The sequence below is a fragment of the Choristoneura fumiferana genome, chromosome 7, assembly GCF_025370935.1.
Source record: "Choristoneura fumiferana chromosome 7, NRCan_CFum_1, whole genome shotgun sequence".
NCBI classification, from domain to species: Eukaryota; Metazoa; Arthropoda; class Insecta; order Lepidoptera; family Tortricidae; genus Choristoneura; species Choristoneura fumiferana.
Genome location: NC_133478.1, coordinates 7,316,401 through 7,339,400, shown reverse-complemented (window position 1 = coordinate 7,339,400; position 23,000 = coordinate 7,316,401). Strand labels below are relative to the sequence as shown.

At 37.4% G+C, this 23,000-nt stretch overlaps 1 protein-coding gene across 9 annotated transcripts in view; it reads left to right on the top strand.

Annotated features, from left to right (window-relative positions):
- spri (Src homology 2 domain-containing protein sprint) overlaps positions 1–23,000 on the top strand; it is a 269,173-nt gene that overhangs the window by 239,484 nt on the left and 6,689 nt on the right. For 5 of the 9 annotated variants that reach the window (XM_074089995.1, XM_074089994.1, XM_074089991.1 and 2 more), the window contains 15 exons: positions 9,234–9,431; positions 9,685–9,869; positions 10,234–10,463; positions 10,556–10,782; positions 10,864–11,253; positions 11,445–11,999; positions 12,247–12,442; positions 12,528–12,922; positions 13,018–13,150; positions 13,702–13,854; positions 15,371–15,497; positions 16,083–16,194; positions 17,226–17,318; positions 17,945–18,041; positions 21,518–21,684. In XM_074089995.1, coding sequence (XP_073946096.1) covers positions 9,234–9,431; positions 9,685–9,869; positions 10,234–10,463; positions 10,556–10,782; positions 10,864–11,253; positions 11,445–11,999; positions 12,247–12,442; positions 12,528–12,922; positions 13,018–13,150; positions 13,702–13,854; positions 15,371–15,497; positions 16,083–16,194; positions 17,226–17,318; positions 17,945–18,041; positions 21,518–21,684 — 3,258 coding nt within the window. The remainder of the gene's footprint in view (positions 1–9,233; positions 9,432–9,684; positions 9,870–10,233; positions 10,464–10,555; positions 10,783–10,863; positions 11,254–11,444; positions 12,000–12,246; positions 12,443–12,527; positions 12,923–13,017; positions 13,151–13,701; positions 13,855–15,370; positions 15,498–16,082; positions 16,195–17,225; positions 17,319–17,944; positions 18,042–21,517; positions 21,685–23,000) is intronic. The other 4 variants (XM_074089992.1, XM_074089996.1, XM_074089997.1 and 1 more) reach the window with 4 other exon arrangements.

Genomic DNA, 23,000 nt, shown 5'->3' with positions numbered 1-23,000 from the left:
GTTAGTTCCAATTTGTTCAGCTCGGTCTACTATCATCACCTTCGGTTTTTCACGATTTGATAGAAAGTCCAAATTTGAGGCTGGTAGTCTCGAGACGAGTCAGAAGGTTCTTCATGTCTTCTTTAGTCTGTGCGAGAAGGGTTGTATCATCAGCAAAATACTTCACATGCGCGCAATTCTTATTTAACGTTAAAAAATAAGTTACGTATTCTCTTTACAAATCAATAAATAATTAAGCTGTTTAAAACAACGCACGCTGCACCTTCATCAAAAGCTTTAATGGCACTAATTGAACACACGTACGTGGGACTCGTGGGCCTATTGGCACATTCAAAAGCTCCTTTTAAACCGCACAGGTTTTATGTTTCAATTACCGATGAAAGCTCATTTTGCCGTTCGTTCGTCGAAATGAAAATTCCACGACCGTCATTTATCATTATTTTAACGACAGACAAACAAAATGGAGACTTTAGCCGTACAATTTAAATCATTATCATGAAATGCTTTTGGAAACTAATTTTCAGTTATTGGGAGGGTTGTTTAATTACTTTAAATTCTACGAATTAATAGGTTTAATACATTTAATTAATCAAATTTATGAAATTTAAATAACAATCATTAAGAATCGTTATTATATTCAATAATATAACAATGCTGGTTATTTTATTTTGTCTGCTATTGACATTCCGATGAATGCATAAATTTTACGGTCTATTCAATGCTCGAAACGTAAAATGTGAAATGACTGTGGAATGGATGCACCTATTGTCGCTCTAATCGATTGCCTTTCACTACAGTACATCGAATGCAAATTAAAGCAGAGCCGGTGTCCTTTTTTTAATCGGAAGCGATTAAGTCCGCCCTGGAGGGCGTGTAAGGGAAGCCAAAGTGATGGGGACAGGGACAACCCAATAAATTATCGCTCTTTGTGTAGACACGTAAAGATTCTTAGAGTACTTTCGATAATTATTATGTCTTAAAATTTTACCAATAAAGAAATTGGAAGGCGGGAGCATCGATTAAAATTGTATATGTTGTAAACTAAGGGTCCGAGAATTGTACCTTGTGAGACACCTTATGAAAAACTTCTTTGGCTATAATGGTAAAAAAGGAATAAACAGTATTTTAAGAATAAAATATGCTTGTTAATCAGGATTTAGGGTAGGTACTTACATTATTAAAAAAATAGTAGTTTACCAAGAAAAAAGTTTGTTGATAATAATTTAATAATACTGTCGTTCGTTATAGATGAAATAAATAACATAACTTTGTAAGCGACACAGCAATAAGTCATACATTATCCTGTAGCATAACTAAGAATGGTACGGAGCAGATCCATTGCGCCCCTGCAGTTTCCTTGCACTCATTATTATAATGCATCGCGGAGAATGCGCCGCGTGCTACACATTTCAAAATGAATAAAATGTGGGGGAAATATTTTTAGGGTAGTTATGGAAATCGAATAGTACATTTTTGTTAAATTGGCAGGGGGTTCTCCGAGATTTGATTGCTAGTGACATGTTCTCTAATATCCAAATCTGAAGAAAACTAAATACCTAAACCTTATCACGTCTAAACCGCTGAACCGATTTAGATAAAATTCGGTATACCTACAGATGGTTTGAGTCCCGGGGGGGATAGAATAGTTTTTATCCAGGAAAATTGCATAGTTCCCGCGGAATAGAGATAAATGAATTCTACGCGGACTACGTAAATAATAATTGCGTTAAATGCAGGCTGTAATTATGTGCTATTGTTGGGCAAAAGTCTCCCCTTTCTTCCGCCACTCTTCCGTATCCTGGGCATGCACCAGTCAATCGAGCTGCAACACGCTCAGATCGTCCCAAATATCGAAGTAATGCCGGTGTTAGTAAAGTTATCATGATATTTTCCTTAGTAATTTACGTATAAAATAAACTACGAAGTGTCAATTGGATAATTTCCCGGCACCCGGACGAGTCGGGTCGACTTATTGATTTTTAACCCCGCGTGAGTCATCCACTGCACCCTCCCCCCTGCATCCCTGGACCACAAACGCTGTTTGCTCTCTTTGATTGAACTCGAAGAAAACTATAAAGGGTCCAAGACTAAGTTTGTTTGTGAAGTAATAACGGGTTTATTTCGACTGTATTTTGAGTTAAGTTTTTTTCAACTGCGTCTGAGCTCGGACGCTCGTTAAAAGTTTGCGGAAACTTTTAAGGAATATTGAATGTTTGGAAACTCTCGACGCCATTGAAGTTTTAAAGTGTTGTTCACTGTGTTTCGTTTAGTTGGTTTGATATATTTTTTTAATATCAGCTTCAAAAAGAAATTTTATTAAGTTTTCGTTGGGTAAGCATTTAAATTTTTAGTCTAAATGTGTTTCTGTAGAAATGGAGTAATGTGATGAAAACGACTGATCGAATGAAATGATGGAAAGGGAATGGAGTTAATGAAAAACAGGGAGAGAGATAGAAGACGGGTCCGAGTAAAGACGTAGTGATTTGCTAAGATTTTCTATTTTGTCAGTTTTATTTCGAATACGCGTTTATTTTGCCAACTAAACTGTTCTCCTTTAAGGTAGGTAATCTATACATTTCTTATTCTAGAAACTGTATGCCTACCATAAAAGTCAGCTACTTCTGCTATGCTTTCAAGTGTCTTAAAAGAAATATTTCCCCCTAACATCGAAGTCTTACAGTCCGATCATCTAACTCAATAAGATCCCTATTCACAGAGAGCACAGGTGGCTCCTGGTTTCGCTTAAAACGTCTCACCCATTGGGAACCTGAGAGCACGTGCGACTACTTGGCACTTAGTTGCCAACTCGCGTAAACGGGAACTGGGCGACACTAAACGTCAACTGTTGTATACTTTTATGAGTGCCGTCCGAGGCGCAGATGTCTCTTAAGAGATTGCGAGGGGTTTGAGAATATGCACCTTGTTGATTAAAATTGCTTTTGTTGAAAATTTTTGACGATAAAATATGCAAATTTGTTTGACGCGTACGTTACGAAGACTCCAAATTAATTCATTAGGTATATTAGTGTGGGTAGGAGCATGTTTTTTGCCATCTCCCTACTTGAATGTGTTTATATGTCGGTCTACCCGTCCGTCGGTAGGAAGTTATAGTTGAAATTTTATAAGCTGGGGGTGTAGGACTTCAGAACTCATCTGGTAAAGATGACATTGTTCTCGTTTGTTGAAGCCTACCGCTAATAACAAACCAGAACAAGTAACAAAAAATGCAAACAAATAGCTACCGTCTTCTCTAAGTTACAAGGTTGAAATTGCAAAAGCTTAATTCATTAAGAAAGGCCTTTTGTTATTGTAAGCGGTGCTAAGGTAGGTGGTCGGTGTTGTAGTGTGTCCATAATAGAAGAATGTTATTTTACCAGATGAGTTCTGCAGTCCAAAACCCCCAGCTTAAATTATTTTATTATAGCACAATGACTAAGAAAAGTCTAAAACTCTTAATTTTACCTATATCTCTGACTATGTTAGTAACCGTCTAAAGTAACCCACACTGCGTACATTCTTCATAGGACAGAAACTAACACTAGATATTCATAGATACCTACAAACTACTTAGTACCTACAGAACCCTCAGACCGCGAGTCTTACTTGCACTCTGTCAGTATTTTATTGCATCCACCTATAACTTTACTAACCCTTTTCGTCACATTTATCTACGTATGTATATCTGAAGCTATTGAGTTGTATAGTTATAAATTTCTATGTGTGTAGTTGGTAAATTAATTGTCTAACTTAGCTTAATTGTCATACTTCATACACCATTGCGGTTCCGAACTACGATAAATCCAACTCATAATGTTACGTACATACCCTCAACGACCGCTCTCGCCAAAGAAAACTAATTGCAATCTAACTTAGCACATAAATCCCAAACCACATATTCGAGGTGCCGCAACATTCCGACCATTGTACTCTTAAATTTAACACCTTGGCTGCCGCCGGGGTCCTTTGTACCCTATGATTCATGTCGCCATCGCCACGCTTGTTATTACAACCGATTGTTTAATTAATTTCGCCGTGTAGATCCGCGGTTTCAAAATTATTGTCGTGTTAAAAGCCCCAAATTGCGTCATATTAATTATTATCGTGTCATTTGTTTCAACTCAACGCAGTTAGCGGTAAAATAAATTGAGGGAGCAGTGTCAGTTTCTGTACGACCCAATGTTTTGATTATGCTAAGTGTTTGAAATTTTTGAAAAATATTTGGTGTGGTAACTGAACTGTCTAAATTATTTAACCACAATGATGGATCTCTATTACATAGTTTGTTGAGTCTTATCATCATAATAGACAATGTTATCATGACAATATTCACATTTTATGTGTCGTCCGTTTCGTGCATTTCATTCATATTTCCTTCAATAAAATGACTTGTGCCGATTTCTTTCATTTACGTAATTATTGATGTTCGAAGTGGTGTTATACCAACCTACAGAACCCGCCCTCCCCCTCCTCGCGCATCAAATAATACAAATGTCACACCAGTTTTGTGAATACCGTTGCGATAATTTTATGCGCAATTGACCGCACTCCTCCTTGCGATAGCGCACACTCCTCTTATAACTGTATTATGTAAATTTATAAAAATTAACAAACTATTTTTGTAGGTAGTTTAACAAAATTTATGTTTGTGTTGTCTTATTCTAGATTCTCATCCGAGTACCGCACGGCCGAAGCTACCGTACAACGGCTAACCGATAGTGTCTTTTCCAACCTCGACATTGGCGGAATCATCGATAGTATCGATGGAGCTATACTTTTAAGAATTGAATTGAATTGAATTGACCGCACATGTATGTGAGATAATAAGTAAAGTACTCTGTCTATGTGGGTTCGCGGTGACTAACGAAGTCTTCGGTTCGACAACCAGCAGTGAATGCGTTAACTAGTCTAAACTGTAACTGCTTTGATCTATGACGACATTTACGAGTCTAGCAATGAAACGTTTTAAATGGTGACACCACCTGCCATTAATTTGAACACAGTTGTCATCACCTTTCTCTCTTTCACTCTACGGCAATAATCACAGGTATTTAAGTCATGTCATGAATTTGAATTTAATTACTTGGCATTGATTGCTACAAAACTGTGTATCTAGTTAACTAATCGTGATTTTCGTTTTTTTTATACTGTAAGCTGTGTGTTACTAGCTATTACTCAACTTGCAATGTTCGTATGCAAATTGTCTTCAAATAATACAAATCCAATTTCACCCATTTCTGTTCTAAACTAATTTAATAACCAACAATATTATCTAAAGCACTCATGAGGTGTCTTTCTGTTTTTGTTTGAATTCAGTGTCTAGCCTCTCCTTTGCTCTTACTATTTTGGACTGTAAGTAGAAGGAACCTCCTTTCGATTTGTCATTAGCTGAAATTGTAATTGCATTGACTTGAAATTTGCTTGATATGTAGATAGGATTACATTGCAAGTTTTGTCAACAAAAAAGGCAGTAGTATTAAAAATTTTCGGCTTAACTCCAATGTGTTCTGATCGTTGGTTTATTCATCGCTCTGCAATATTAATTGTTGGGGCAAAAGCCGCCTCGGTCTGAGCCGCACTGAGCTGAATCCAGGCTCACTATTAATTTATAGACCGCATTGAAACTCGAGAGCATTTCCATTGCAGGTTCCATTTTATAATCCATTTAAGTCACATTGACTTCCAGTTTATGTAAAGCTAAATCGATGGGGATTATGTAACTGAGATATTTTCATTTCTTCTTTCTGTTTAATGTTAATTGCATCACGAGCAAAAATCTACTATTTCTATTGTAAAAGATTACCTGGAAAATACCGCTTTGAAGCAAAAGCGCCGTCTATTATTTATTAGATTTTTTCTTTATATAATTACCTCTTGCACTACTTTGTTCATTTCATATGTATCTATTTTTAAATTGCTTATGTTTCTTTTATCATGTTTATTTGTAAGTGTTACTCTAGTAGTGTATAATTTAATAGTGGCATGTTTCCTGGTCAATGTTTAACTTGAGCTTTATTTTTTTTCTATTTTTTATTATTGTAGGTATCATTTTTTGCCCAAATAAACATTAAACATAATGGTGTTCAATATAGTCATTGCATTGTAGGTATTGTATAGTTTCTAGCAGTATTAGACAATCTAGAGCAAAAACACATTATACGGTGAATGAAGAAGATTTTATGAAATTTTGGCCAGCCAGGAATCGAGCTTTTACCACTTTAAAAGGCAACGAAGCATCATTTCAATTAGAAAAAAGATAAGAACATGATTCAACAAATCACTTTATTATCATTTCTTATGATACCATAACTTTTATCACCACCAATACCTTTCCTATCTGTGTTTACTCTTTTCTAATTTATAATGCTTCTTACAACTAAATAATTTCCCTAAAAGTTAATTTTTTGTCCTCTACAACACGTGTCTAAATTAAATAATTTTGCTATGGCTTAACCTATGCAAATTTTATGCTTTAAATTCAAAATGGCAACAATTTGTAGGGAAAGACCCCATATAGGTACTTAACACGACATCTTTACAAATTTACCTTACTTAAAAGGCAACTATGAAACGCTGCCAATCTGTCTCACTCAACCAAAACACTTGAGCCTAAATAAACTAATTTTCCAGCGGTTGGTTCACGTCTACGCCACTGCATCCGTCTGATTACAGAACCTCTCGAGAAATCCTATCTACGAATTAAACTGACGGACTTTCTCGCAATTACTCCTATAACTGCATAGAGCAAGAAGTTTTTCCTTGCAAATTATGTTGCTTGAAATGCACACTGCTAATTTGCGCTTGGGAAAGATTTCTCTTTCAAAGCGGCTCTGGCTTTACGCTCAGGTGAAAATGAAACTGCGTCTTTGAGGGCTAGTTTGATGCTTGTTTGATTACGTTGCGGGATGGGGCATGTAATTAATGCTAATTGTTGTAAATGCCTGTAATTACTTTTCTAGATATCTCTGTAATCTTTGTCAAAAGAATATTGTTTTTGTAACTTTGTAAAATTTTCGAACATTTCCATTTTGATAATTTACACCCGCGGTGTCAGTTTAATTAAAAGACAGACTTTTAGGGTTAAGTTTGTTTTTTACTACTACTATATATCTTCTGTCGTCTGCGAATAATAAGTTTAACGCTATTCCGCCGGAACTGTGTAATTTTCCAAAATAAAAACTGCCCTGTATCTATCCTTTCTCGGGACTTAAACTGCCTCCATACCAATTTCATCTAAAAAAGATGTTATATGATAAAATTGTAAAATTGTACGGCTCAACTCACGATGGACTAGTTTTTTCGGTTCCAAAGTTAATTATTATATAAAATGATCTCTCGTTACTCTATTTCATAATTGCAGTTCCGAAACAGTTAAACCATAATTGCAAAGCTTGCCAGAAGTGTTTTAATGAAACTCTATATTGCTGCTATATTCACATTGTTTCGCACAGCGGTTCCAATTAGGCACAGTGGTTCCAATTTTCATATGAATTTACACCGTGCTAAACGAAGTGGTACTAAATTTCTATGAGCTCAAACATTTTCTTATACAAATACAGTCTCAAAACGTACACCCAGACACTCAGCCATCCAACCATATCCCAAAACTCTCGAGGAGTTCGCCGGCGGCTATTTCTAATTCATAATAACATCAGCGAAAAAATTGAGGCGGGTTACTGGACATACTTTTTACGTTTTATCTCGAGCCGCTATCATGATTTCTCGTTATATTACAGCCTTATCTGGGTGCAATGACCGACGGAAAAGGGTAGACGACTTCAACGCAAAATATGCAACTAAAATAGGGAATGTATGGCGGGCAACAGATATATGAAATTGCTTGCCTTCTGCCTTTGTAGCGCCGCTGAACCTTTTGCGGGAATCGGGTAATAATATTTCCAAGTCCGTGAACAAAGAGCTCTGTTTGAAGGATCCGTCGTGAAAATAGGCTCATAGTATTTGGAATTTATCTCCTTTTTATTCCAACATTTAAAATATCATCGACACAAGTGAGCCACTATACGTATTTACTCGTTAATAATAATATATATATGTATACGGTATGCTGTTAGACCACATCAGTTCATAGCTGAATGCATAAACGCCTATGGTTTTATGACTATAAATAATGCGTTATCGATATCATCTATGTTTTTGATATACCTATAGGTGCCTACGTGCTATGAACAAAGGCTAATATATACAAGGTGTTAATTAAATAACTGAAACCTCAGACACTACAAAAATATTTTTTAATGTTAAGTCAGTTGATTGCATTTATTATTGAATACCATCATTATTTTAAAAGATATTTGTGTGTTTGGCTAACTCAGTAATTCTACTTCATTTCTAACTCTATACTTATAATTTGTATTTGTCAGTTGCGCTTTAACGTTTTTAGAAGAAAATCACACATTGACAGCAAAACGGCCAGTAGGTATTAAATTATTGAAATAGTATACAACCTCGCTGAAATATTTAATTGGCGCCTTTTGCAGTCGTAACTTTTACACTGGGCGCAATAAAAAAAGGATTTTAAAACACAAACACAACCTAATTTAAAACATAGTGTAATCGATTCTACTCTTGATTCTGAGCAACCTACTTTCTGGTTTTCAGTTATTTTATTAACACCTTGTATAAATTGTACCGTATTCATTCACGATTTTACAACATAATTCTACAACACATTCTCATAATACCGCTGTTCACACGAACAAGACAAACAACTGGCAATATAATTTACTTACCGCAATACGGTCTCATAAAATTCACTTTATTTTAAGCTATACACATATCACGTGGATCCACGCGCCCTCATTGGAACCAAAAGGGGCAAAGCTCCCTAGATCACCCTCATTGGGACCAAAAGCACTCGGTTTACTCGGCTTATTGTCCATGCAAAGATTATAAAGGGAATACTAATATTTGTATGATATTCCGTAAGCTAAACAGGGGCGTGCATAATTAGTACGCCGTTTAAAGCTCAAAAAATTTTGCTTTATTATTCTTATTCCGTAGTATATTAAATTATAAAAGCGCTTGAAAAATAAAGGGGAGGAAATTAAAAACGACATTGATTACATGCTTTAATTTGTAACTGGCCTGAGATACCCTACTAACATTGAACAAATTTTGTTCAATTAGTGGGGGACTTTTTTTCAAGGAAGCGTACCTAGTATGACCGAATACACAGTTGTCGTATTTTTCTAACCAATGCTGTTGTCTTTTTTCAGAGTCGTGAAACTCTCTCATCGGATGGAGAGGGCGCTCGTGGCGACTGCTCATCAGTCGGCTCTTCCTCAGGGTCGGAAGAACAGCCTCCGTGTGATATCGGCCTGCTAGAGCGATTGATCAGAACGCATCCTGTGTGGTTCCTGCCCGGAATACAGAGGGCGGGCGCGTTTCATTTGCTTCAAGGAAAAGAGGAAGGGGTATGGTTTTTTTTTGCTAGGTAGTTGGTAGTTAAAAGTAGCTGCTCAGTTCAAACTTTCAATGTAATTACAAAGTTTCGATCATCTTCATTTATTTTTGAATTCCCATAAGACAACAAGGAAAATATAAGTGTGCTTTTACGCATTCCAAGCACGTGCGATATTCTCACGCCGCTCAGAGAAAAAATAAATTACTTCGCACTTTCTTTTGTTTCTTTCTTCGAAAACTCATGATTTATTTGCAATGTTCCAGAACTTTGTGGTTCGTCAGTCAAGTCAGCCGGATACGATGGCTATCAGCGTACGCCTGCCAGCCGACAAGGGTCCGTACATAGAGCACTACCTGATCCAGGCTTCCGGAGGCCGCATAGGACTCGAGACTTCTCACAACCGCTTCGACAACATACCTGAGCTCATTGCACATTACTCGCAGTGCTGGTAAGTTAGTGGTCAATACATAAAATCATCGTGATTAAGAAAACATATTTCGACGATGATACTGCAATGCCGCTTGTCACATATATGACAAGAGGCAAATTTTACAGTAGGGCGTTTATTAAATAGGTACCTATCTTTGTGTTTAGGTATATCACCATTATCACCAACCGCAAAATTTAAAATTTTGCTACTTTTGTAGGTTACGCGGAATGCAATGGCAGTATCATCGACGTTTCGCCAGTTATTAAGGAATTATAGTGTGTTTGATTTGTCTTTTGAGGAAGAAATAGACGATCGCTGGATAGAAAGCAATCGCAATTATTCAAACTGACTTCTCTAAGTACATATTGTTTCGTCTTTTCAGTGACGAATTACCAGTGCAGCTTCAGTTACCTCGTCCTCTCCGCGAAGCTAAAAGTCGACATCAACTCAGCTCGCTAGCTTTACTCGGCCAAGAGTTCTGGGGCTACCCTATGGCTAACCCAAAGAACAATCCTCAGAATCTGCTCTCCCCAGGTCAGATGGCTAATGGCGTAGTACCCATGGCCGTTACGCCTTCTGATACTGGATCTAGTCTAAGCAGTTTTAATGCAAGTAAGTTCAATCAAACTTTAAATTAAATGCAAGCAATATGCATTCCTCAAGATAAAAATAATAAGTAACTCTATATGTTGTGTGTTTTGTAGGTATAGGAACCAACTCAAGAGAACAAATACTTAGTCCAGAAAAAGACCAAAACGTTGTGCTTAAGATGTCATCCATCGATGCGTCAGGTTCCCCGCCGAATCAAAACCAGAACCTCAGCACATTCAAAGGCAGGACTGCCCCTTCGCCGCCGGCCAAGCCTAACGGAGCCTTCATCAGGGCTCCCAGACCGACCCCACCTAATACTTTAAGTCTTATGTCTAGTACCGTGAGTATTTGTTTATCTGTTCTAATAACAGCAGCTTTTATATTGCGTATTGACAATATTAATGCGTTACCTGTTTTTCAGGCTCATATAACCCAACCACATACATTTCCAACTACCAATACACAACATTCACCTACGCAATTAGGTAGCGTCAAGACCACGCCTCCCCCACCTCCTCCTAGATGGGCCAAACCACCATTTCCAAAGACATCCTTATCACCTAAGACCGAGGCTCTCGCTTTCAGCCCAATTAACAAAGCTTCAAATGGAAACATAACAGTCACGACGACAGTCACATTCAGTGTCAATAACACCCAAATTCACAATCACCAAATAAACGAAAGCATTCAGAGTGACCGGCTACAACTAACGCTTGCGTCTAACGCTGTCAACAATAACAATGCCGCGGACTCTGTGTTCACTATCATGGACGACGCGAAAGCCTATGATGATTGTAACGGAGAATCGCAGGTGAGACCATCCGTTGAACTTAAAGCACGGCGTGATTTTTGTGTAAACGTTTTCATAGCATGTTTGCCTTTATGTTTATTTGAATGCCTGAAATTAACAAACGTTCCTAACATTATATCTATTATTTTTGTATTTATGGTTTAGTTCATATTTAGTTTACTAAAAAGGAATCGTCTATTTTTCCCGTTTAGAACATGATGCACCGTATGTCGCCAGAGGGGGAGTGCATCAATACAATGGCAGCTAATTTGCACGGCAGTTTAAAGCGGCAAATGATCGAGCAGAGCACAGAAGCTGGATCTCCGTTTGACCCACAATCTCAAACAAATAACTCCGATTCCGCTGATCCGTTAGCAAATAGTTTAACTAAGTCCAATAACAATAGCTTCACACCTAATCAACTCGTTTCACCTAATGGTACGAGCTCAGTCACCAGCGGTATTTTCTCTCCAACGAGTCAGATTAATTCTCCTGTATCTAATGATACGATTTCTTCTAAGAGCGGTGTGTTTTCTCCCTTAAGTCAAACAAATAAAAGTGAGCTGTTTTCTCCCGTCTCGAGAAGCTCTCCAATAACGAACAAGCACGTGTTTTCTCCGAATTCGAACCAATCAATTGCATCGCCTTTGATGGGCAAGGAGAGAGACAAAGTTTTGTCCCCTAACTCTAACACTGTGTCGACTACACCGTCTGGTCGATCTAGGAGGAGTAAGCACTCCCTGCGAAAGGAGTCCAGACACTATCAGGTAGGAGGAAAAAAATGATGTTTTAATATTTGTACTATCCATTTGTTTGTAATTTTGTATGCTACATCAATTATAATATTTACAACTGTTGGACGATCATACATAACTAACCGCATGCATAAATTCAAACAAAACTCGAAGGAATAATATTTTATACAAAATATAGAAGAAATACGTAAAAAAATGACATTTGGTTGAGTTTTTTGTTTGGGAATTAAAATTAATCTTCCTTATTTTACATTTTTAGGAATCAGATATCCTAGAATCACCTGGCGTGTATTATCGGAGTTCGTTGATGGATAAAGTATCAGATTACGAAGATATTTGGGGGCCCGAAGGCAACAACTGTTCTTCTTTTAAGCCGCTAAAATCTGAGAGCGACAATAATGTAAACAATGGACTCATGAAAAGTAAAAGGCCTGACCTCTTACCGGATACATTACGTAAGTTTATGACAAACTACTTATTGTCAAGGCGAAGTGCTAGTTTGTATATATCTGTGTCACTGGTTTCATTTGTTTTCCACAGCGAAATTAAATGCAGCTAAGAGTATACAATCTATTGTTGAAAAAGAAAACATACACATACTAAATTCAACAGAAAACTTAAGTGAAAAGAGAAAACTGTCGGAAACGTCCTTGAAAAACAGTTTTAATGGTTCTAATGAACTCATAGCAACAACTAATAGCAAAGGAGATGTAGTAGCGAAGAGGCCAGATAAACTTAATATTTCAATGAACATGAATAAGAAATTAACTGAAGAAATCGAAGCCACGTTTAAAAATAGGGAAAATCATAACGCAGAAAGTATGGAAACGGTGAAGCTAGAGGACGATTGTATCAAAGAGATGAACGGTAACGATTCTGATAAAGACAATGCTGGAAGTCCATTCTATGCAGATCCTGTAGATACTCTTAAAGAAGTAAGTTGCCACGCACATTCTATAGTTGATAGTAGTAATCCGCATGGCCTTATTGTAAGATTACTAATTAATTGCCTATATTTTTTATCTTTCAGGCAGCTTTACCACCAGTACAGCGCCGCAAGCTCCTCAGGGTAGGAGTTAGCCTATCGCAAAGATACTCAGAGCCTCCTCACAATCATCCTTATCACCCACTTAGAGATATGCACAGCATAGAGGAACTTTCACGTAAGTAAAAACTTTTATCTATAGTATGACTCAATACAATACAAATATTTTATTATACACCACAAAATAGTACAGTAATTTAGCGAATACACAAAAAATATTAAAAACAATAAGTATCGCTTAAAAGTGATCTCTTCCATATAACCATTAGTAGATCCATAAATAATATGCAATCAATTCCTCTTCTGTTTTTTATTTTCTTAAATTATATCTACCTGTGCCTACCATGAGACCTGACCGGTACTGTGTAACCTGACTTTACTCTTAGATCATTTTGTTACAATGAGCCCAATGTAAATGTAAATAGTAATGTGTGTGCTACGTCTGCCCAACAGAATTGAGAACTCTTACTTCTTCTACAAATTTGGCTCATAACTCCAACAATATTTCTTAATATTGGGTTAGCGAAAAAAATATTCCATTATTTGTTCCTGTCCATGACTGGTGGCTTACAGTAAACTGTGAAACGGTTTCTCGAGCAATCTTTCTTTTCTTCTAATATTAAAATAGTTAGACTTAGGTACTACATCTAGGTTTAATTTTCTTTACAGCATCTTCACCTAACACGTCAACGTCAGTGGACAACCTGGTATCTCTTCGAAGCAAACCGAAAATGAAGCCAGTCCAACCACCGCGCGTTGCCAACAAACCGCCTTCTGGCAAGACTGATACTTGGACTGTTGATGCCAGCTGGGAATTCATAAGTATGATTGGTTTTTTGGAGTCTTTTTGTATTTTCTATTTCAACTCCAAATTTGTTACTTTTACGGGTATCCCGTGAAACCATATCGAAAATACAAACTTAGACATGGATGCACAGAAAAACCAGAAAAAGAGACCAGCACTGGGAATCGAACCCAGGTCCTCAGCATTCCGTGCTGCGTGCTATAACCCCTACACCACTGCTGGACAGGAATCTAGACACGAATTTTTCCTATGCATACATATTTCAGGTTGCGTATTTCTACTTTGCTTCTTAAGCAGCAGCACTAGCGACATCTATGTGGCGTCGACAGACGTCACACTCTTTCGGAACCAACCGCTCACCCAGACAAGAGATGTCGCTACTAAGCAATCAAATTAATTATGATTTGTTTTTTGGAGTCTTTTTGTATTTTTTATTTCAACTCCAAATTTGTTACTTTTACGGGTATCCCGTGACACCATATCGAAAATACAAACTGAGACACACACTCTCTGCGTAATTATGTTTATAAAGAGCTCATGAAATTCAACTACTGAAAAATTATTAAAATACCTTGCAATCACAACGTGTCCATTTGAAATTCATAAACAATGAACACGCGCACTATTAAAATTGTCCAATAAACAAACTGTCAGACTTTGAAGCAAAGTATTTTTAATTTGGCCGGGTGGAATTTTAAACAATATAACCAAATGACAGTTCTGTTCATCTTGTGACAAACTATAACAATGAAACAAAGAGTAAATAATTTTGTCATAATCTTATGACAAATCTTAATCTTATGAATCTTGTTCTATCTAGAACGAGACCGAATGCAGTTTCTGAATTTCTATTTAAAGGCGGTTTCTACTCGTATGCTTGTTTTTCTTCTGAGCTTCACCTTCTGATATGTAAAGAATAATGACAACTTTTACGGACATTTTTGAGAAAAGGATTTTATATGTCATAATTAAGTTGCACGAAAGTTCTTACTGCGAGAATTTTTTTCTTGATAGAATTTTTTCAGAAACATCTAATCGAAATCACTTAATACTTAATGATCATCGGTGCTGCTTTGCATTTTTATGACAACCTCTTATATTTGGGAGTAGGTAAATCCCACAGTTGGTAGCAGTCAAAATGCTGGTCACTGTCCCCGTAGTTACTATCTTTAATTTTATGTCATTAAAAATAGAGGTGACAGCAGCCGGTGTTATCTATTTGGGCATTAACATGTCAAACACAAGAGCATTTAAGTACATTAACTGTTAGCTAATCATTACGGAATATTTCTTTATCTAAGAAACGTATACCTAGTAGTAGTTCAAAGATTGCCTTGTCAACTAAAGAAAACTTTTATTTACACATTATATAAAAATTGCATCGTGAAGCAAGGATTAATAAAGTTTATTGACTGGAATTAAAACTTCATTATAGTTAGCCGTTTCCCAAATAGGTTAAAGTTAATCCTAGATACTGATTTGTTACCTATGCAGTTACTTAGTTTTACATACCAACTGTTGCTTTCTTTGTAGACAAGAACGACGAAGGCTCTAACAGTGAGAGCGGGACATTTCCGTCGCTTGCTGAGCAGGAGACCAGGCTGAGTGCCGTAGACGACGGCGCCCAGCATCTCACGGTGCATCAGATCGTCGCTCAACGGTATGTTCAAACAAGAACCTTTTGTGGAAAGCACGGTCCAGAATATTCACGAGCACAGCATTTAGAGGCGAGGCGAGGGCGACGGCCACTACGGGTTACGGGTCAGAACGAACGGGCCTAACTAAGATGCAATTAAACTGGATAGAGTAGCAATTTACGAAGATGGCTGGCAGAACATGCGATAAGCCGAAATAGATGTAAAATGGCACGTTTTAGGGGAGCTCGATATCCAGCTGTGGATCGCCATTGGGATTGCTAGAATAAATAAGAGTCGAATCATGCTATGAAACAATGACACAGTTGCTAAGAAATTCTGTCATAACCGGTACGACTTAAAACGTTTCAACTTTCGTATCTTGTGTATTCACAGTAACAAAAATCAACTATGATCATGTTTATAAATAGTGTTATAATGATCATTGGTTAGTTCATGGATTATATTCGTTGATTCTTGTAATGCAACGGCATTTGAAATGTTTCTGAGCCTTACCCAACAGTAAGACTCAAAAGACCTGAACAGACCAACTTTTTACTTTATAAAGTCTAATTTTACTTTAATGCTACTTATAATTTAAAATGTTCTAGGTTTCCTGAGCTCCGGTTGAACGCAGAGCCAGCAGCGCTACCCGAAGAGCGGGCGCCGCCGCGCGCCTCTTGCTATGACAATGTACATGATCTCAGACCATTATCCGAACAGGTATAGTCGAAGTATGAACACGAAGTATTTATGTACAGATATAGTGAATAAAGTAATCGGGAAAGGTCGGACCCCAATCGGAATACGACGGCCCCAGTGTCAATCAATTGCGGTACCTAGGTATTAAACAAGTGACATTTTCATATCCATTACTATGGAACTTTATTATTTAGTGTCAAATGTCAAAACAGCTATACGATGGATACCATATGGATATTAAAGCTAATTGAGAGAGAATGAATATGAACATTTCCGATAAAATATGATCGAAAAATCGTTATGTGTTACATATTTACCTACTTCCAATAGGCTGCTTAATAGCATCCATTCTAAAGTCTAATGATACAAAAAGGCCATATCTGTTCAAACTAAATTGAGTCGCTTAACTTCAAACTCTGATAAGTCCACTCTACCCTCTTAGGAGAGTATCTACCTTATTTGCCTTTTCTTCGATACCAAAATTGTAAAATTCTTAGACTTGGACTTATTTGAGTTTTAAGTTTGGCAACTCAATAATAACCCTCTCATTGTGAGAGGAGGCCTGTGCTCAGCAGTGGGGCGTATATAGGCTGGGATGACGATGATGATAAACTCAATAATAGATTTATCCTCTGCCGTTGTTTGCACGTAACACGAATTTAAATTGCTCTAGATATTTGTCAGTCGGTTGACGTCTTGGAAAACATATTTAAAATAAAATCTACACTAGAGTCAACATTATTTGTTGCAAAAGTGACGACCGGATGGCTAAGTGGTTAGAGCACCTGACTACGAAGCTTGAGAATCTATTTGTGTGAATAACACGAATATGTTTAATATGTATTTAAGTATGCTATATAAGTATGGTTGCCTATGTAGTAGGTTTGCTTAGTTTTAAAGTGTCGTGGGCATGATCGTGATTTTGATCCACAAAAACGTCGATTATCGTCCCCCAAAAGTGAATGTCGTATTAGGCAACTGCGAATTAATTTATGTATATTTTATAGAAATTTCAAATTGCTTATGTAAAACCAATTCTTATTTATTTGCAGGCAAGTGACGATGGAACAGTATTCTCAGAGCCGTGGGACAGTACGCAATGGGATGTCTTACTGCCACCAAATGGTCCACAGTCATTTGAAATGGTATGACATATTTCTTAGCTTCTAAACTAAACGAAAACGCGTAAATGTTTTTTTTTTAAGAATATAAAAAAGACACTTACCTACTAAGTAACCCAAAGACGCAAAAAACGGACACTTTTACTTTGTACCTACAGCTGAAGCCTTTACAACTGTTTAAAAAAAACATCTAACTTCATTTTAAAATATAAAGAGATTAACTAGTAAAACCAAATTTGAGGACGCAAATAACGATAGCGTTAAAATGATTTAAAAGGACGAAAAACAGTCTTTAAACCGTGACACTACGTTACGACAGTTGTACACCTGAAGACTATGCAACATCGGGGCTCTCAAGAAAAGAGCACTTTCTTATAAGGCCGGCAACGGACCAATGACTCTCCTTCAGTAGTTGGTACCTACTCATGGGCGGTGCGTGGTGATCATTTACCATCAGATGACCCGCTTGCTCGTTTTCCTCCCTCTCACAATAAAAAAACCTGTTCAAAACTCTCTGGATGACCCAAATACGTTCTTGAACGACTGGATACTGCTTTGTTGCATAAAGCCATCGCCCGAATCGATTTACCCAGCATTATGAATATAGATAAAAAAATGGTATTGTAATGTGTATACATTCTTTTCTATAGGACGAGCCTTGCGAGTGGGAGTCGCCGGTGCCGAGACGAGCGCCGATCGAGGCCACACGCGCTAAGAGCTTCCGGGACCGACTTGATCCTTTGTTAGGTAAATCAACTTACAAACCAGCAGACGAATCTTAAGCCCGGTTTAGATCTGCAACAAAAAGTGCAAGTCGCCTTACAGTTGGCGATCGGCTGCCAAACTCTATTGTTTTACGGCCTCGCAATATAAATTGCACGATTTTTCACGTCAAGCTCGCTTACCTTCTTTCTAATGCTGAAAAAAAAACAAGTATAGGCGTACGTACACTTTAGATTTGAATGAAGGTAAATGGGAGTAAGTAAGTAAAGATAAATTTAATCAAAACCAAACTTGCCCTTTTACCTTCAGACTTTACAAACAACATTAGCCGATAATTAAAACAAACTAATTAAAGTTTACAAACCCGGAGCTTAATAATTGAGGAAACTTAATGCTTTTATATAGGTAGTTATTTAAAGTAGAAATGACTTATAACGAAATATTACTCGTGTAAAAATAGCGTGATAAGTCCCGTTTATGGTATTTTGACTAGAAATGACTTGAACTGAAGTTTATGTTTCATAGATAACCTAATGCCATCAAAGAGCATACAGTTTTAGTGAATCAAGGAAGATAAAATAATCCTATTGATGTTTTTTTTCTAACACACAGCTCCGGCTTCCATATGTCAGGTTTTATGTATTTGTAAATAAATCCTACTAATATTATAAATGCGAAAGTTTGTGTGTGTTTGTTACTCCTTCACGCTAAAACGGCTGGATGGATTTGGATAAAATTTAGCAAAAAGTTAGTTTATAAGCTGCATTAAAACAAAGAATACTTTTTATCCCGCTATTCCCACGGGATAGGGCTAAAATCTCGAAATAACAACCGCTGGATTTAGAGCCTTTAAATTTTGGACAGTTGTTCTTAACACAACCACGATATACATTTTGGGAATTCCCAGGGGAATTTTGTAAAATCACGGAATTTCAATTGTAACTACCAGATCGAATATAGTTTACGCGTGCGAAGACGCGGGTTAATTGTAGTTAAAAAAAATTTTTGACTAACATACATGCCGTCATATATCATGCCTAATACTAATATATATACCTAACTACTAATATACTGGTTCTTTCTACTGATAAACTTTGAACGACAAATAAATTAAATTCAATTACAACAATGGAGCAGCGGCGCATCTGTCATTACTCATAGATAACGAGTGCGCCGCGGATTTATAACACTTATACACGACTGTGTAAATAAACTAATTACTGAAGGGTAAAGGTCTACGCGTGCCCTAAGCTACTCACTACGAGGATAGCTCAGTCTCCCTCCGTGTTTCGCGAAGAAAAGACGTGCGACTACCGCTTCAAGTCTTTTGTACACGAGGACCGCAACCGTCAAGCCATTAGCCATGAAGTGGTTCAGAAGGTGGCTCCGAGGAAAGACTGTGAAGTCGACGGAGAAGCCGCATTGTAGCAAGCAGACCTTCGATTCTTTGAGCAACTTCGTCTACACAGACGAAAGCTGTTCGAATGAATCCCAAGCTAATGAAGCTTTAGAAGATGAAGTATTCGCATTGACAACGATAAAGAATTTTCGTACTGACGACATAGAAGAGTTCGCTGTGGAAAGCGATTGGGTTTTTACTACTCGCGAAGAGTTGCAAGAACCGAGATTTCGGCAGCGTTTAGCTAAGTCAGATGTTATGACGCGGCTGTGTAAATCAATAGCAGACACTAGCATTAATAAAAAAACTGCGGTCGTCGTGGCTACACCCCCCAAATGTCATTGCAAGGAGTTGAGGTCGTTGGAGGATAGGCCAAAAATTAAGAAAGGAAATATATTTCATCGTTTCTTTAGAGCAATTAAGACATTTTTCTGCGGGGTGTGCCGAAGATTTTGTGATAAAAAGACTAACAAAAATATGTTTGAAGTTAGCGAGTTGATCACGTCGGACCACGCTGCTTCTTATTTATGTAGGTAACTATTTTAAAAATATCTGTTATTATTTTATTTAACTCTCCGCATAGAAACTTACATTTAACAAATTAAGAAAAACATTTATCTACGGATAAAAATAAATAACGGTATCTTGAATTTTAGCAATGCTCACGTTCTGGATGCACAAATACTTATTTAATATTATTAAACATTATAAGTTGCAATAAAAGGTTAGCGCATTATTTCGTGTAAATTAAATTACCTAATGTAAACAATTATTATGCGTATTTGTCATTGTTCAAATATTTAATTGCAGCAAAAGATTTTACCTGTGTATCTAATGCCCGTCGCAACAGAATTCCTATAGGAATAATATACTTATATATAGGTACATGGTTTACTTTGAATTAGTTGATGAATTAACAAGACCGGAGACATACCCGGAGAAAAACATTGGATTCTTCTACAAACCAACTAGCAATAAATAAGTAAATTCTAAGGGTGGTTTTACAGTGACGTTTACGCCAGCGCGGTTGGTAAAAGCGGCCCGTAAAACTACGTAAAGGATCAAGCGGACCAAACGCTAAACTATTAACGATCCAAGAGACGCAAAGCTCGTGTCCCGCGACGCTCACCAACCGCGCTGGCGTACCTAAGCGGCACTGTAAAACCACCCTTAAAGTAGCAAAAATTATGTGTTTTTAATCTAAAGATTAATTACACTCATAATTCGACTTTACCTAATAAATAATAAAAATGAACTCGTAACATGATATATGAGTAGGTAAAGTGCATTTCACAATTCTTATATTTTATCCATCAAATCTTATTTATGGTTTTCTCTCCAACACAAACGTGAACTTTTTCAAACGTTACATTTTAGCATTTTTCCAAAAACATAAATATATAAAATAGGGGCACGTATCTGAATATCGAAAATTGAAATATCGACGGTCAAAATATCGAACCTAACCTAACCTACTTTCGATATTTTGACTGTCGATTTTTTAACATTAGATATATAATATTCGATATTCAGATACGATATGTCCCCTAAAATAGATAACGGCCCCTAATGAGCTGCATATCTTAAACATTAGTCACTATGCTCTACATTTCTACCTACAGCTGGCATTTGACTTAATAATGCAGATCATAAATAACAATAGAGGATATTTTGAGACGGTGGGGTCTTGCCTAGAGAGTTATCAGCCACTTTCCTATTATTAGGTACAAACCTAAATACCTATGCTATCGGAGATTTGGCCAGAACTATTTCATTACAAAGGCCGCCTTCCTTGTTAGTTTCCGCAGATGGATGTACTCGTATAGTACCTACCTATCAAGCGCGTCTTCATAAGAAAAGTCCTATAAATACGCCGAACCTATAACTTGCTATCCGTAAACAATTTTAGAATAGCTTTGTATGTAGTGCTAACGTGTTCATCTATAATATATTTCAGACGAGTTGACGTTCTAAATTAGAAAAATTACTGGAGTTCCAATCAGTTCTGTACGCTGCAAAGAAGGGGCGTCTTATTTTGTTTACTAATCCAGTTTGCAATAATATATTTTTTTTTTTGACAAAAAAACTTATTTGTTTGCAGCTGCTGGGCGTGTAAGAGCGTTACGAGGGGGGCGGTCGACGCGCGGCGCAGGCGCAGCCCTCCGGGCGTACGCTCTGCACCTGGCCCAGGACAAGAGCACCACATTTGCCCAAAACGTGGATAATTTCATCGCTTGTACGCTCGACTCCAAGGAGACTTGTCCACAAGTATGCATCCATTTTGAAAATTTTATTTTCAATTTCTAACAGAAGTTTTTAAAGTTCAAAGTTTTATTTGCTTGAATCATGGTACAAATGATGTTACAAAAAATCAATGTAGATCAACACAATTCACCATACATTGGCATCTATTGGCATGCAAAATTTATAATCGGATCTAATAACATTATTTCATTTATTATTCATGGTTAGGTATTTATTGTAATATACATAGATTAGATTAGATTAGATTAGATTTATTTATTACCTAATGAAAAAATACATTATAAATACATGTCAGCAAAGGTAAATAAGAAATTAAAAATATAGCAAAATAAAAATAATAATAGGTATATATAATAGGTATATGATAGTGGTAAATTAGAAACATTGTCAGTAAAATAAAATAGAATTAAATTTAAAAATAATAATAATATCCTGGATAAAACATGGTCAAAAAGTTAAAATTAGGTACAATGTCAAGACGATATCGCACTCCCAGACCAACACCGCATCAACTCAAAATAATACACCATTTTAATTTAGACCTTCCAGAAATTTGATTTAAGTCTACTATACTGTATTTACTACGGACTGTAAACCATGATTGATTACCTTTAAAGCACATTTATATTATGTGTGATTACGATCCACCAGCATAGATTCTAAGTCGCTACATTCTTGATAGAGCTGTGTCGGTTGTCGGTTAAGGATCAATAGTGAACCTTCATGACAACTTTCTTGGGAAAATAGTGTGGTGCCTTCCACACTGCAGTGCTAGGGTCCGGAGTTCACTTGGCAATAGAGAACGCCCACTCTCAGGTCTCTTAAGGTTGTCGCACACGTAACCACTCGGCACCGGATCGCCGGCGCCTCACCTCATCTGCTCGCCGTCAACCAGTCGTCAACCATACGCAAGCATGTAACGGAAACGGCTACCTCCAAAATGTCAGCGCGGCTGCGGCTAGGTGACATCGCGCTTAAAGCGAGGCAGCATTGCGGTCGGATCGAAACTGCGAGAGGCAAGCTGTGGGGTGGGGCGTCCGTCCCCGTTCCGGCGGCGAGACGCAAGCGCGGCGGCGGCCTGACGTTAAGCACGATGACTGCGACTTGCCCGCGCGCCGCTTGCGGATTACTAGCTTGTGCCGAGGCAAGATGTTGCTATACCGATGCCGATATGGGTGCGTTACAGTATGGAATTTCTTACAAAAAATACTGGACCGCTCAAGTTGAGGCGGCGCCGATCCGGTGCCGCGTGGTTACGTGTGCGACAACCTTTAGTCGCCTTTTATGACACCCACGGGAAAAGATGGGTCAGTTCTATT